This window comes from Xiphophorus couchianus, chromosome 20, assembly GCF_001444195.1.
Source record: "Xiphophorus couchianus chromosome 20, X_couchianus-1.0, whole genome shotgun sequence".
Classification (NCBI taxonomy): Eukaryota; Metazoa; Chordata; class Actinopteri; order Cyprinodontiformes; family Poeciliidae; genus Xiphophorus; species Xiphophorus couchianus.
The window spans coordinates 10868751-10884361 of NC_040247.1; the positions used below are offsets into that span (position 1 = coordinate 10868751).

At 38.5% G+C, this 15611-nt stretch overlaps 1 protein-coding gene across 3 annotated transcripts in view; it reads left to right on the plus strand.

Moving 5' to 3' along the window:
* kif5ab (kinesin family member 5A, b) overlaps positions 1-15611 on the plus strand; it is an 89627-nt gene that overhangs the window by 22164 nt on the left and 51852 nt on the right. For all 3 annotated transcript variants that reach the window (XM_028003687.1, XM_028003688.1, XM_028003689.1), the window contains exons 2-5: positions 6219-6306; positions 12953-13026; positions 13381-13485; positions 14883-14931. In XM_028003687.1, the coding sequence (XP_027859488.1) occupies positions 6219-6306; positions 12953-13026; positions 13381-13485; positions 14883-14931 (316 nt within the window). The remainder of the gene's footprint in view (positions 1-6218; positions 6307-12952; positions 13027-13380; positions 13486-14882; positions 14932-15611) is intronic.

Here is a 15611-nt window from a genome sequence, read left to right on the forward strand (position 1 = left end):
AGTCTTAGTGTGTCTAAATATCTGAATTTGAACTGAGTAATAAAAAATCTCTTATTGTGACGACATTTTTGGAAATGGAAATAATTTTGGCAGTCCTATCTGACCAAGGAGAGCAATAGTTTAGTTAGATTTAATGTCAGACACTTAGAGGAAATAGGTATGTGCTTTTTTTTATACCATTTATGTAAACACCTGGTTTCAGTACTTCTCAAACATGTGAGCTGGATGCTTTTAGTGTTTGAAAATGGTTCTTCTGTCTTTTGCATTTTAACCCCTCTCTTATGGATATGATTATTTGCATGAAATGTCTGCGGCATATCTTGCCATATTTGTCACTTTTAGAGCAAACATTGTGAGTGCATATTATGTCTGACCTGCAATTAAAGCAGTTAAAAAAAGCTTGTTTCGTGCATTTACTCTTTCATAAACAGCTAAATGAATAACTTGCTTTTAGGCAAATAGATGCTTCTTTAATTGCTAGTTTCTAAAATTTCCTTTTTACCAATTGTGACTGGTCACATATGCCAGTATGAAGTTTAGATTTTTCAAGAGAAAAATTGCATTTAAAAAAAATGAGGAATCATTCTTGCATATCCCTGTTCCACAGCGTAAGAGTGGAAATGAAGAGCAGACATCTAAGCTGGACAGAAATGATAAGTTTCCCTTTTTTTTGTTGGTCTTCGTGACCTTCAGATCCAATTAAGCTCCTTTTTTGTCTTTATTTAATTTCTTTAGCAACAGCAAGAATATATCACATGAAGTGCAATTTTCTTTTATATGAATAAGCCCACTGGCAATTTTAGTGCTGTAATTAAAACGTCCACACATGTCCCTTCAGGGGTGCCCAAAGTCGGTCCTCAAGGGCAGGCATCCTGCACGTTTTAGTCCTCTCCCTGGTGGTAGCAACAACCTCTTCAGCATGTCAGTATGCTTCTTAGTCCTTCTAACGAGCCATCATTTGATCCAGGTGCATTAAATTAGGGAGAGAACTAAAACATGCGTGATGCCGGCCCTTGAGGACCGACTTTGGGCACCCCATTAACATAGCTATTTGAAAAAGCTCAGTCGATCTTTCAAACATTGTTTTCATCCTTTCCAATTCAGATTTTGGCCATTATACTCTAGATCTGGTGCTGTGTTTTAGATTCTTGTTCTCTTGATTACCCAAGCTTTACATTTCACTTAAAAAGCACAAAATCATCATCTCTCCATCATCAGACCTTAACAGTTTGTATGAGATGTTTGTGCTGACGTGCCGTATGTGTTTTCTCTAAAATATTAAACTGTTTGCTGACTAAACATCTCTACTTTGCTCTCTCCAGATCTCTAAAGACATCTTTTCAGCACTCATGTTTTTCACTCAAACCATTTTAGAGCAGTAAACTTTCTCCTGGAAACTCCTTCCAACTAACCATGTTTTTTAAGTCTTTTTGGTCCAGAATTTGACTAATTAATAGCTCAGACCTGTAGGATGAAATTTAGCTCGTGGTACTTTTGCACTTTGTATGAAATTTTCACAGTCTGACCTTGGGGTGAATTTGCTGGAAAGTTCACTTATGGGAAAATTTGCAGCTGTCTTAAATGCTTTCAGCCTGTGAAAATAAATTTTTACCACAGATGATGAACTTCAAACAGTTCGGAAATGGCTTTGATGGGCAATAATGTCATTAATAACAACCTTTCAGTTTGACCGTTGCGCATCACACAATTTTCTGAAGTCTTTTACAGATATATTGAAGATTATCATCACTCATACAAAAAAGCCCATGTATGCAAATGAGCAGTGTTGAATGTTAAACTCCTTAAATTCTGCTTTAGGGCATGAGATTAAAGCTTGGTAGAAAATCAGAGTTCCTAATGGCAATGTGAATTATAAAATTAGGCTTTCTTCTGTTAAGACTCCTTTGTCCAAAATAAAAACCCTCACAATGCTTCAAAGCAAAATAGCCTGAAAATTTGTTTTTTGTGTTTCATTCTGTTTAAACTGACATATACAATTATTTTAAATACCCTAAGATAGCTGGCAAGGTAAAAAACAGTTTGAGCTTTGATAAAAAGAAACCTGAGAATTTAGTGATGCAAATCAGCAATGTCTCTAAAAGCTAAATTAAAACCCTTAAGCCAATCCCTTAATCAAAGCCAATAATCCAAAAGTCTATCAGTATAATTATATCATCTTTATTACACTCTATATCTATTGGAAATGAACCCCCTGCCAAAAGTTGGAGCGCAACAAAAAATAAACTAGTAATATGTCAGAATCAACCTTCTTTAACCTAGAAAGTCTATTTCAAATTCTGCAGAGATGAAACATCTCAGAATAGAGTTAAAGGTCATTGTAAAAATTCAACAATTATATAAAGAGAAGATTTCACCTTTTCTACAATTTGATTACCTCTCACTCTGAAGGGAAATGTATTAAGTTTAATACATTGATGGTGATCATTATGTGAATTTAAGCAGATTTTGAGTTATGTTCATGTAAATTTGGGACAAAGGGTTAAAGTGGATTATAGGTGCGTGAGATGCACTTATCGCACATGTCTAATAACAAATAAATTAGACATAAATATTTCCTCAACAGTAAATCCATTCTTTGATAAAGATCTATTTATTGACTGTAAAAGACCACCAGAAATATTTTACATTCTCATAATATTTTACTCTTTTTAGTTGAAATAATTTAGATCTGTAAAATGCCAGAATGTAATTCTTTGTGAATGGACTGCTGGACATAGACCTGATCTAAATTCAGGAGTTGCCACTGCAGCATTTCATCCCATTTTCTCTCATCTTGATTTTTGATGGCTTCCTTTGCTTCCTTAGAGGATTGATTCTCTTATTTCGTCTGTCCTTTACATTGTCATTTTGGATCTTGCGTTGCATTTCTCTCTCTCTTTCACTTCAGCGCTGCCACCTGTAATGATTATATGTCCTGATTATTATAATTTATGTGCTCTTCTGTGGTTTGCTGTCTTGAGTTGCTTCTGTTAAGCTCCGCTATCCGCCTAAACAATTATTTTTTCGCTACTGCCAATCACTTTCCCAGTCTCTGTAAAATGCTGCAGTTTGTTTTTCGCCTCAGTCAGTCTCCTGCTGTCCCTTTGTTTTCTGGTAGAATTGGCAGATTGCTGGCCGGACGGGCCGCGTGGGTGTTTGACACAGCACACAATGCTGAGGGCCATGAACAATGCGTAAACCAGCATAATTTGATATATTATTTGCCTTCTTGCATGAGTACACAGATACGCATGCTCCGGTTCGAGTACCCTTGGCTTCCCGCTGCAATTTTTTCCATCAGTGCCCGGCCACATAATTGAATAGACAGCTGTTAAATTGTACAAACAGACAAACAAGCCACTTTGTTTATACCTTACTCCACCGATAGGGCCAGCAGAGATGCACACAAGCAGATGAAGAGCTTACAGATGTCTAATACTTGTATGCTATTATCATATTTGTGCAGGGCAGATTAACAGTGGATCAGGCACTGAAAATGATTGTCAAGGGGCTGTTTTTCCATCCAGATTATATAACTGATTTATTTTATTCCACCCAATGAAGACCACATAATGCTTCCTCAGTCTCACTCCTCATCCCTCTCCCTCTGTTATTTAGCCTGGTATGCATGTGTGTTGTACAATTGGCTCTTGGGGAACAGAGACATCCTAATCACCTCTGATGGGAGTCTTGTTTATACCTGCAGCTGTGATTACAGCATCGGCTAAATAGCTCAGCTCATTAGGTGTTGCTGTAGAAAATGCTGAAACATAAAGCTAAGGTTTTCTCAAAATTTCTCTGTGCTCTTCTGGAAACAGATTATTTAATGTAGCAAACCAGGACTGTATGATGGGAGGTCATCTTTAAACATTAAGACATTTTTTATGCACCAAAATTGGTTGGAAAAAAGCCCAGGATGATGAGAGATAAACATCTGGATTCTCTTTGCAGATATTTATAAGCTTTAATTATTCACACTGCTTCGACTTCTTCTACTTTTACAAAATCAAGGGGCAAAGGTGCCATAGAGCACATCTGTAAGTCATTAAATAAGCTTCTATATAAAAATTTGCATTCTTATTTTGTATATTATTTCATGTCTCTGACTCTCCCATGAGCTCCAGCTAAGTGAGGGCTAGAAAGTGAGTTCATATTCATGTTAACTAATCAAATATAAGTATTTGACAAACCACGGTGACAGTTCTTCATTTAAATTAAAATTTTGATTAGTAACATCTGCGTTCAAGAATTTTATTGGGTGCTTTTATTAGCGATATTATGTATTATTTCACAAATTCATGATTTTTAAAATTGTAGCATGTTTGGCCCTCAATACTGCAAGTCTAGAGTCAGAAAAATGCAAAATGGTGACATTGCATGAAATGTATCTATTTCATAATAAATCTATTCATGAAATAGATTTATCCTGCAGTAAGTGATTTAAGTGTCTTGGCATATAAACCCACTGCAACAGAAAACCATGAAAAGCTTAACAGGATGAAAAGTTTCTGTTGAAAAAGAAGCTACTTTATTTATGCTTTCCACTTCCACACTGTGGTCACAGTTCAGACAGGAAAATTGTTGATCTGCTGGTGTTTTTTTCTCCGTCATACTGTCTAAGCAGAGTCAGTGTAGAGCCGTATTACTGTGTGCTTTCAAATAAAAACATTATTACTTGGAGTTGTGCCTGTCCCTCACACAAAGTGGATTGTTATTTTGTTTTTTTCACTCTGCAGCTGGGTGCATCAGCTTTGACCTTTTACTCTTCCTCTCTGCCTTACTCAAAGGTTGACAATGCACACGGATGGTGCTGCTGCCCCTTTGAAGAATTATGGACAAAGATAGTGGCATACCTTCAGAAATGTCCTGTTAATTCCCAACGTTTTTGGAAATCTTTCTTTACTTTTACTTCTTTTTCAGTAAAAACTTGTACTTTTACATGATTTTATCCATCAGGTTGCTAGATGTGCTTTGGATGATGGTGATATATGAGTCTTACTGTTTAATGGCTGACAATGCTGGGAATTGTTTTTATAGATTTGTTTTCTTAAGGGAGACAGCAAAACAACCTTAATATTACCAGCAATAATCTTGATAGAGTGCATATCTGTCCCAATTCTTAACATTAATCAATTATTCAATATTCAAAATGTCTTCGTTATGACAACTTGACATTAACTAAGAAATCATGATCTGACATAAATTTGTTATAAAAATGTCAACTTTGTATTAAAAGTTTCATGATTTACCGAATGACACTTTATGACAGCAGTCATAAATATTCATAAAGACTTACTCATGTTCATGACAGGTGTTATGTCATGTTCATGATAGGTGTTATGTCATGTTTATGACGGTGTCATGACAGTCTTATTCACAACCCATCAAATAAAGTGTTACCCTTTATTTTTGACTTTCTACTACTTCGTGTTGGTCTGTCACATCCATTTCCAAACACAAATCTGAAGTGGTAATGGCTGTAAACCTGTAAAGATCAAGGGGTTTGAATGTGTTTTCTAGCTGTAGCTATTAAATGAGAAATAAACTGGTGCTCACATCATTTTTTTAGTTCCTCTCTAACAAATATACTGGATTTCTGGTTGTGAGTCTAAATAATTCAAAAAGCAGCTCTTTTTTTCTTTGTCTCTTTTGCCTCATGCTGTCTTTCTTGCATGCAGAGTCTGGTTTCAGGTCATCTGTTTTCATCTGCCCTCTCTGCATTTACACTCCTCTGCTCTCCTCCTCCAACCCATTTCTTCTTTCCAATGCATCGGTTCACTCTTGAAGCTCTTCAGCGGTGCCTCTAATGGCTTTACCTCAGAGTGATTCTCTGTCAGTCTGACTGTCTTGAGGTCGAACAGTCTTTACTTAACGTTTCACCCAGCAGCACTCAAATCAAAAAACACACTGCATAAAATATAGGTGGACATTCATGCTGTGTCTTGTAGAATGAGACACTTTACTCAGACCTTGCACAATACATTGAAACGGCCTCCATAAAACAAGCTCACCCTGAGTAAAAGTGATGGTTTCTCTTCTGACACATTTGTTCACAACACACTATCGTTTGGCAGTAAAAGTCATTTGAAAAATATATGGTATTTCTAATAAATGTCTGTTTACAAACCTCCTAGGATGTTTCTTTTATTGAAACTCACTGGAGACTCTCATCAAACTGTCTCTGTCATAGCTGACAATGCTTATTTTGCGCTCCACAGGGGAAGTCCTACGTGTATGACCAGGTCTTCCCCACTAACATCACACAGGAACAAGTCTACAACGCCTGCGCCAAACAGATTGTCAGAGGTGAGTCACCTAAATGTTGTGCATTTACTCTTTAAGGTTCAAAAAGGATACAAGTACCAAAAGAACAAGATAGCAGACCTTAAAATAGCATCTCCCGCACATTCTTGGTCTCTGTGTTAGCTTTGCCAGCCTGCACCTCTATTGCTGATGCAAGCAGCAGCAGCATCTTGTTGCAGGCAGCAGGAAACCTATTTTCACTTTTTAGTCGCACAGCCTGGATGCACGGGTGTAGAGAATTATAAAGGTAAACAGATTAAAATTATGCATGCTATATCTTAATACTAAAGATACGGTCAGTTCTATTTTAAAAGAATCCTAATATATCCTAATCCTAATATAGTTTCCTATATCATCTTCCTGAGCAACATTGTTTAACCTTGAACAGGCCTTGGGCTTAATTGGTTTCAGGTGGGATGACATTTTTTTAATGAAGGTGGGTGTGCCCTAACAAGTGATTAACACACTCTATCAAGCTCTTTGTCAACTAATTATCAGACAACATGAGGCGTCACGGAGAGTAAATTTGAAGAGATCAGAAACTGTTAAAGGCAGCATTTTCTTCATAAAAAGGAAGCCAGAAACATGTCCAAAAAGATGATTTTTCCAACAAAGTTTGCTAATTTTATTACTGATTTTGAGTGTTAACGCTCAATTGCTGGAAATACTTTACCAGTAATTGCACCTTTCTACAATAACTCCTGATAGATTTTTCTGGAGTAGATTTCTATGGCAATGTTATACAGCCCTGGTTCCTGCAGAAGCAACCAAAAAGTTGCTTCTGCCATTAGAATTGAAGCAGGCATTACTGGAGGATGAAATCATTAAGGCCCCAGAGAGACGATATAGGCCACCTTCTGTCAAATTTTAATCGGACCACAGACTGGACTCCAGTCTGGAAATGGAGAGCGCCAGGATAGAAGACAATCAAAACATGGCCGACCTGGAGGCGGAGCTGGAAGAGATGGAACTCCGGGTAAAACAGCAGGAAGCCCTCAGAGAGAGATTTATTAATGAGGTCAAAGAGGCAGAGAGAGAACTTGAGAGACTAGAAAGAGAAGAGAGGGAAGAGATGTCCAGTGATCCAGGAGACCTTAACGCTGAAGTCACTGCTTCCAAGGTTCACAACGATGTGAAAGACATGAAGGAGAAGCCTTTGCAACAAGACTTTGAGGATTTAAAGGTGGCCCACCTCCTCAGCCAGGAAGCATTTGTAGCTGGAATACAGGCTGAGAGAAAGAAAACTGAGGCTGTCCAAGAAGAACTGGACCAACTCCAGACTTCCTACAAGGAGCTGCGATGTAAGTATGAAGCTGATATTTCTCTGGTAAGACAGGAGGTGAAACGTGAGAAAGACGCAAACATAGAAAGAGAGAAAGAGAGTCTGAAGCTAGTCAACAAGCTGAGAGCTGAGAAGGAGGAGCTCTTTCGAAAAATGGCTAGAGAAATCATAATTCTGAGAAAGAGAGAGAAGCAGATGCTGAACGAACTGGATCAGGTTCACATTTCGCACGAGGAGATAAAACGTAGGTTTGAAAGAGACTATATGGATTTACAGCAGGAGGTTGAGACATACCAGCAGCAGGTAGAGCAGGAGAGAAAAGCTCACCTGGAGCAAACAGAGGAGGATAAGAAGCTTCTAGACCATATGAGAGCTGAGAAGGAGGAGCTCCTCCACAAAATGTCAGGAGAAATCGAGACATACCAGCATCAGGTAGAGCAGGAGAGAAAAGCTCACCTGGAGCAAACAGAGGAGGACAAGAAGCTTCTAGAGAAGCTGAGAGCTGAATATGCCATCCTCCAAGAAATCACAACAACAGAGAAGAAAATCCTGCAAGACAAGGAAAGAAGTGCCAAGGCTGAGCTGGAGAATGTTAACGGTTTGTACATGGAGCTAAACAGTCGGTTTGAAACCGAAGTAACTGCATTAAAACAGCAAGCAGAAAAACACCAGGAGGAGCTCATTTGTGTGAAAAATGATTTACAAAGAGCGAGAGACGATCTACTGCTGGCCGACACTCTGAGAGCCAAGGAAGAAGGTTTCCAACAACAACCCATGACAGTTTCCCAAGAGAAGGAAGAAAACTCACAGAACCAAGTTAAAGTATTAAATCAAGAGGTTTCTTCAGAGGAGGAACTCTCAGGAGAACCTTTACCAGGTTCTTCCACGGATCCAGAATCCTCAGAAGAGACCGAGGTCGCTGGAGAAACCATCCTGGAGGATTTGGACAATCCAGATGGTAAAAAGAAAAAGTCTAAAATTTCATTTTGGAAGAAAGTACGAAACACTCTGCGATGGAAGAAGCCAAAAAAGAAACAAACAAGTGAAGACAATCAAGAACGTGTCTAAAGTTCTTGATTTTGATATTTAGAGAAGGAGAAAGACGTGCAGGAGACGAACCGAGGACTGGAATCAAACGCATGGAGGTTGTAGCCTCTGTGAACGGGGCGCCATGCCACGCTCCGTCAAGACCAAATTTAAAAAGTTCTTCCCCCCATTGACAAACTAGAAAATAGATCCCTTCCCAACCCAATTGGAAAAAACGTGGGCAGCATGGTGGTGCAGCGGTTAGCGCTGCATCTTCACAGACACCATCTGTGTGGAGTTTGCATGTTCTCCCCGTGTTTGCGTGGGTTTTCTCCGGGTGCTCCGGTTCCCCCCACATCTCCTAAAACATGTCGGTCAGGTCAGTTGGTCACTGCAAATTGCCCCCTCCGTCTGCTCGCCCTTAAGGACCAGCGCCCTGATTCTGTAGTTTTCGTTTTCCACACTGCGCTGAAAAGAATGTGTCCCTTTCCAATTTCAGTATCGGTCGGGAAACACTGTCTTCTGGTTTTCTTTGCAGATCGAGGGTCAGCCTCATCTTCTCTTGTATTTTGCTCTAAGGCCAATTCCATATTTTCATTGGCGCGAGGAATTGCGAGCCTTAGCACTGCCCAGTCGTTATAGGTGAGGCTGCATGTATTTGATATCGGTGAAAGCTCCTCATCCTTGTCCAGCTGGTACAGGTAAAGCTCTCCGATCTCATAACGGAAAACATAACCCCATGACCCCCATAGACCATGAGGTTTTAAAGACCAGTCTGCCTTGAGAGATCCAAATACCGGGCTCTGCACACGACACAGATAAAATGTCGATTTCTTCGGGGCATCCGCTCCAAACCTGGAGTTGTCATAGATGGATATTGGGGTCTCGCATAGAAGAGACGTTCCGCCTGTCGGTATTTCTCTTTTATCAGCAGTGTTTGAGGCAGATGCATCAGGCGATGAAGGTGAGCTTGCAGGTTTATCCAGCACAGGGCACATATCCGGTTTCACTGCTATCAGGATCTCATATACAATATCAGGTTCTTCTTCTTCTTGTTCAGCAAGCAAGTATTTGTTTGTTAATGGTGTTGACTTCATCATTTTAGCGAATGTCTTAGGGCTAGGTAACTTTGAATCCGTATCAATTGATGCAGAGGAGGTAGGTCCATTTTTCTCAGCAGCAGGATGAACTCGTTTAGTTCCATTCATTGTAAAGTTCTTGAACAACTCTTACAAGTAGAGTGCTTGATTTTTCCAACATTACTTATAGCAGAAACAGTAAAGGCCGAACCCCTTGTCTGTTTCTATTGGCTGATTCAAATCCATAGAGGTCAGAAGGCGTGGGAATAACGGATCTGTGTGGGGGATGGGTGGGAAAGGTGGGGGAGGGGCATCCTGTGACCGGAAATCAAAATCTATTAGTCATCAATCACTCATCCATCAAACTCCGATTAAAATTTAACAGAAGGTGGCCTATATCGTCTCTCTGGCCCCATTCAGAATACATTACAATGTAAAAAATAATGCTAAACATTATAGCTTTTGCAGAGTCTAGGCATAATCTTCTGCTCCATATGAAGAATAGAATTAATTTCCTATTAATAATTCATAAGACCTACTGACTGTTTTCAGAAAGGATAAAACATCCTTTCAGAGGTTGTTGTGGGTCACAGCTGAGATGGCAGGATATTGGAGTCCTGGGTGAGAAGTAGTTATCTATGACATGGCCCAAGTGCAAATGAACTTGTCTAATTCCAAGGATACAACCTCATCATGCTCATGCTGGGGTGGAAGCAACCTAAGTAGCAGCTCACACTAACAATTCATACTGTGTACACCAAAAACTACTGAGCTGATTCACTCCTTTGCCACATAGATATTGTTCTGTCTGCTTCTCTATTGAGTGGGACTATAGGCATAGTCAGTAAACCAGACTGTAAATAAGCTCAGCTATGTTTTTTCTTTCTTTCTTATATTCTGGGGGGAAATTGTGACACTCTCATGCTGCATTCTAAAGGCAAAATGAACATGTCGGATGTTGATTTCCTTTTGATAGCATTTAGCAGTAAAGAGGAAGGAAGGAGGGATAATAGCTAAAGGAGGCTCACCAGGTGTTTATGATTTTAGGCTTTGGGCCTTGTGATTTGTGAAAAACACGCAGATTTTGGGCTGTAATTTAAGGATTCCATCTGCTTGTCTAGAAAGTCATCCTATAGGTTGTGGGAACATTGATAGAACTTCATCATTCTCATTAATGAATGTGAATGATCATATTTATAGGGAATTATAGCAGCCTGTCAGAAACAAATGTGCAGCTGTGATACCTATGGTGGTAGCATAGGATGGTGGAAGAAATGGGCCACATTCATATTTGTTGTACGGACTGTAAGGCTTTCTTACTGTGCTGTGAAGAAGCATAAGCAATCTGTTCATGCTTCATGTTTTAATTCTGTGGAAAACTTTATATCATACTCAAAGACTTGCAGAGTAAAAACATTATCTTCAGGAAAGTTGAGGTTGCTCCTCTGGAATAAAAACATTTTGGAGAAACTAAATATATTTAATTTTGTGTTACTTTGAAAAGTGAAACTAAACAATAACATTTTTATGTAGACAATACCTGTGTGTTATAATGTTAGGCCCAGGATGCAATTGTTCTTTGAGAAAAACAGAACCATTGTATGATTTACCATACAGGGTTAATATTTAGTAACATTTTGTGTTCAGTGTAAGCATTATTTTTTCAACAATAAAATTAATCCCTAAAACTACAACTCGCATAATCATTTTTCACATTGTGTATATGCCAGAGGCTCTATATCAAATGAAACGAATTCCCCCAAAGCTCATCTCATTTTTTTTCACTTCACATCATTCTCCATATGCTTTTGTTCCTAGTTAGGATTTCATTTATTCTTTCCCTTCAAAGCACAAAACTACAGTGAACTGGATGGAGCATGAGAAAAGACTGATTTGTTGCACAAGATTACTTACAGAGTGAGAGATTACAATGTAGGCTGATGAGAGATGGAATAAAAGGGGCAATGTGGGCTGCAGTGCATGGCTGCGAAAATTCAAGGTAAGCATTTAACAAGATGAAGGGGTCAAATTTGACACAGGTAAAATGGAAAATGGAGAGCAAAAAAGCTTCGAAAAAAGTGGTTCACAGACTAGTTTTTTCTAGCATCTTGATACATTCATTCTTTATTGGGCACTAAAGTACAAAGAATTGCTTTTTCCCCATTTGTATCGGCAAGAAAAGATAAAACAAAGAATTTTCTTTAAGAAAAAAAAATCCTAAAATTCAAAAAGTGCAAATAAAAAGATCTATGTAGAGACCACCAACATATACTCAAACAATGTTGTGTAAACAATGAACAGGCAGTGGGTAAGCCCTAAAAAGAGGTTGACTGTTCACAAAATGCAATCTTCATGCATATAAATGGAAAGTTACTTGGAAGGAAAAATGTTGCAGAAAAAGATGCACAAGCACCAGGAATAACCCCACTCATGAAATGATAATGGAGTTATTTTATTGAGATGCATCTGCATGTGAGAATCGCCTCTCCTTCCTGTGCTTTCTCTTCTCCTATCTGTTATCCTCAGCAGTGTTATTTCGTGTTTTTGCACTCAAATCTCCTGCTGTCTTTATATCCTGCTGAAACAGCTGAGCTCCTTATTCTTTTGTTTTGCTATGGTGTCACTCTGACCAGTGTTGAAGTGAAGGAAGACATGCTGCTGTGTCTTGAAAGTACTGCAGAGACAGGAGAGAAGGAGGGGAACGGGGTTCTGCACGGTTCCGTCTCAAAGCTTTTCTGATTTGTTTGTGGTCAGCTCACCTGTGGCAGCCAGCCATTCATGATATGTTTCTTTTTAGCTTTTTTTTATTTTTGGCTTTAACTGCTCTGGTTTATTGGCCTGTGTCATCAATATGACATTCAACAAGGTGAGTTTTTTATCGCTTCAGCTTGTGATACATTGTTGTGTTTTTCCTTTTTCTTTTTTTTTTCTTGCCATGGCTCAATATGAATGGAGAGAATAATGTTTCTATAACTGCTTGCAACCTCATCGAGTCCCTCCTGGTGATACTAAAAGCTTCAGGTAGTTGTTGTTTATTGTGTGCAGCCACAAAGGTCGTTCAGGATCCACTCAAGTTTAAATACCACATGCTTCACGGTTTATATGAGGAGCAAAGTTCAAAGAGACTGGTTTTTCTCTGGATACTGCTGTGGTTTTTGTTTGTCGATTGGACTGAAATTAGGTGCCATTTTTTGATTTTCACCTATGTTTCTAGCTTTTTCTCCTCCTCTGACATGTTTTCCTCCTTTTGTTCTGATTTCAGATGTACTCGGTGGATACAATGGGACTATATTTGCCTATGGGCAGACCTCTTCGGGAAAAACACACACCATGGAGGTGCAGTATTCCTAAACAATTCAAAAGAGAACCTTTCTCTAGTGGCACATACAGGCACATAAGCTTCCTTTTTTTCCTCCTTGATTTTTGTCATCTCCTCCTCTGCCTGCCATCATATCAGTGTATCCACCTCCATCACAGCCATCATTCTTTATCTCTCAATCCCAGCCTTGTGTGGGAACCGTCTTCTTTTACAACTCTCCCTGGGAAACAGCCCTGGCCCTTTTCAAGTTAAAAAATCCTCTATGTTCTCTTTCTTTTACTATTCTCTCTGCCTAATTCCTCCCAGACTTATCTCTTATCCAATTGTTCACACACACACTCACACTTATAGAGTCATTTTGCCTCCTGCAGGGGAAGCTTCATGATCCCCAGGCTATGGGAATCATTCCCCGGATCGCCCAGGACATTTTTGAACATATATTTGCCATGGATGAGAACCTGGAGTTTCATATAAAGGTTTGTGTTGCTTTGCAGTCATTTCTGTTCATGTGTGGAAATGATGTGCGTATTGGTGATTTGGTTTCAGGGTCTTTGATGTAATTCTAACTAACATCAATAAATCATTATAAACAAGTATATTTCTGCATATTATTTTCTATGCATCACAGTGTTATAATGTAAGCCTGTGGTATGAAGATGACAGTAATTATAGCTCACTGCTGGAAGCTGGATTATTACAACACTGTTTAGCTGTTGTAGCAAGTATCTTTGCATCACCCAACTACCCAACTACTACTCCCACCCAGTAGTTCCTTGCAAACATATTCATACCCATTTAACTTGAACTCTTTAGTGCGTTGTTGTGAAGAGGAAGGAAAAAATATTATTTTGAAAGTGTTTGGCAAATAAAAATAGGATATATAGCATGCATATTGTTTATGAAATAACCCTAAATAAAATCAAGTGCGACTAATTGCTTTCAGAAGTTACCTAATTAGTATAGAGGTGTTTAATTCACATCCAGTAGCTGTTCTGTGAAAGCCTCAGAGACTGTTTGTTCAAACCAATAGTGAACAAACACCATCATGACAAAGTTCCTGAGCAGTCCTGAAAGGTCTTTAAAATCCACATCAGATTGTAGAAAAATTCTCCTTCTGATTGCAGTTAGCAGAAAAGAGGGAGGATGAAAGGGTAAGAACTAAAGGCAGCACATCAGGCATCAGATTTTATCTCCCCATAACTGGTAGCGCACTACCCCAGTGTCCTCTTCATACTATATAAACATGTAGTTTATATAAACAGAAGCTGTTGTTTTAGGTGTTTCTGTGAGGACTAGAGCTGTCCGCCTACATGTTAGAGACAACAGACGACTTGAGGCTGGGGCAAAGGTTTCCCTTCCATCAGCTTAAAGACTGTAAACCTACAGCTAGAGCTACAAGGGAATGGTTTAGATCAAAGGTATCCATGTGGTAGAATAGGTTAGCAGGAGTTCAGAACTGATTCCAAATGAGAATCCACAGCAAGAATTGAAAATGACTGTTCACAGATGCTCTTTGTCCAGTATGACTAAGCTTTAGCTATACTCCAACGAAGAATGGACAGAAATATCAGTCTCAAAGAGCAAGAACAGGCCCATGGGGACTGAATATATATATATACATTAAATTAAAATCATGCATCATTTTCCTTCCACTTCATGGTTGTGCACTACTTTATGTCTGCCTTGAATAAAATCCCAATAAAAAACATTAAAGTTTGTGGTTTATCCCTATAGAATGTGGGAAAAATCAAGAGGTTAAAATATTTTTTACTTGGATCTTTATATTTAACCTCTCATTTAGCAGGACTACATAATGTTTTATTTAGCCTGGGGGAAAAAAAAATTCTGTTTCATGTTTCTGACTTTTTTGCAGGTCTCCTACTTTGAGATCTATATGGAAAAAATCCGTGACCTCCTTGATGGTATGCTTTATGCTTTTTGTCAAATAGTTCATTGTTTGTAGAAGGGAAACCAAAACCCTTAAGCTACTCTCTGAGGCATCATCCAAGATGACCTTGACTTATTTATGTTTTAAATGTAATCAAATCAATCTATAATTGTCCTTTTTTGCAGAAAATTAGACCTGAAAATCATAATTCTTTCATTGATAAAAATGTGGTTCTTATTTGTATAAAATGATTAAATTAAATGATCAATGAATTAGAAACAAGAAAATTAAAAGCCGTATGCAATAATTTACATTTTCAGCTTATCTTCTTCAATCAGTAATAATGTGAAGGTGCTGCAGCTTATATAGTCTTAACACTCAGAAATGCATTCAGTGTAAAATGATGTAGAGCTGGATGGAGAGCCATGGGAACCATTCCTGTGATTACATATTTTATGGACCTTTAAACAATGGTCAAAACCTCCTTCTGTATGCAGAATGTTTTGCAGAGTCTGAGAAACATTTGAACTTGGTGCAACAAAAGAGTCAAAACAAGCAAGTTGAATTAAAAGAGTGAAGAAAACATCCCAAGTGGAAATTTGTGAGAAGAAAAAGATGCTGCAGGGTTATAAAAGCGTGCATATTTACTCTCAGAAATTATCCAAAGATTGATCCACTATAATTCTTTTGAATTTTAATTATAATCAACATAAC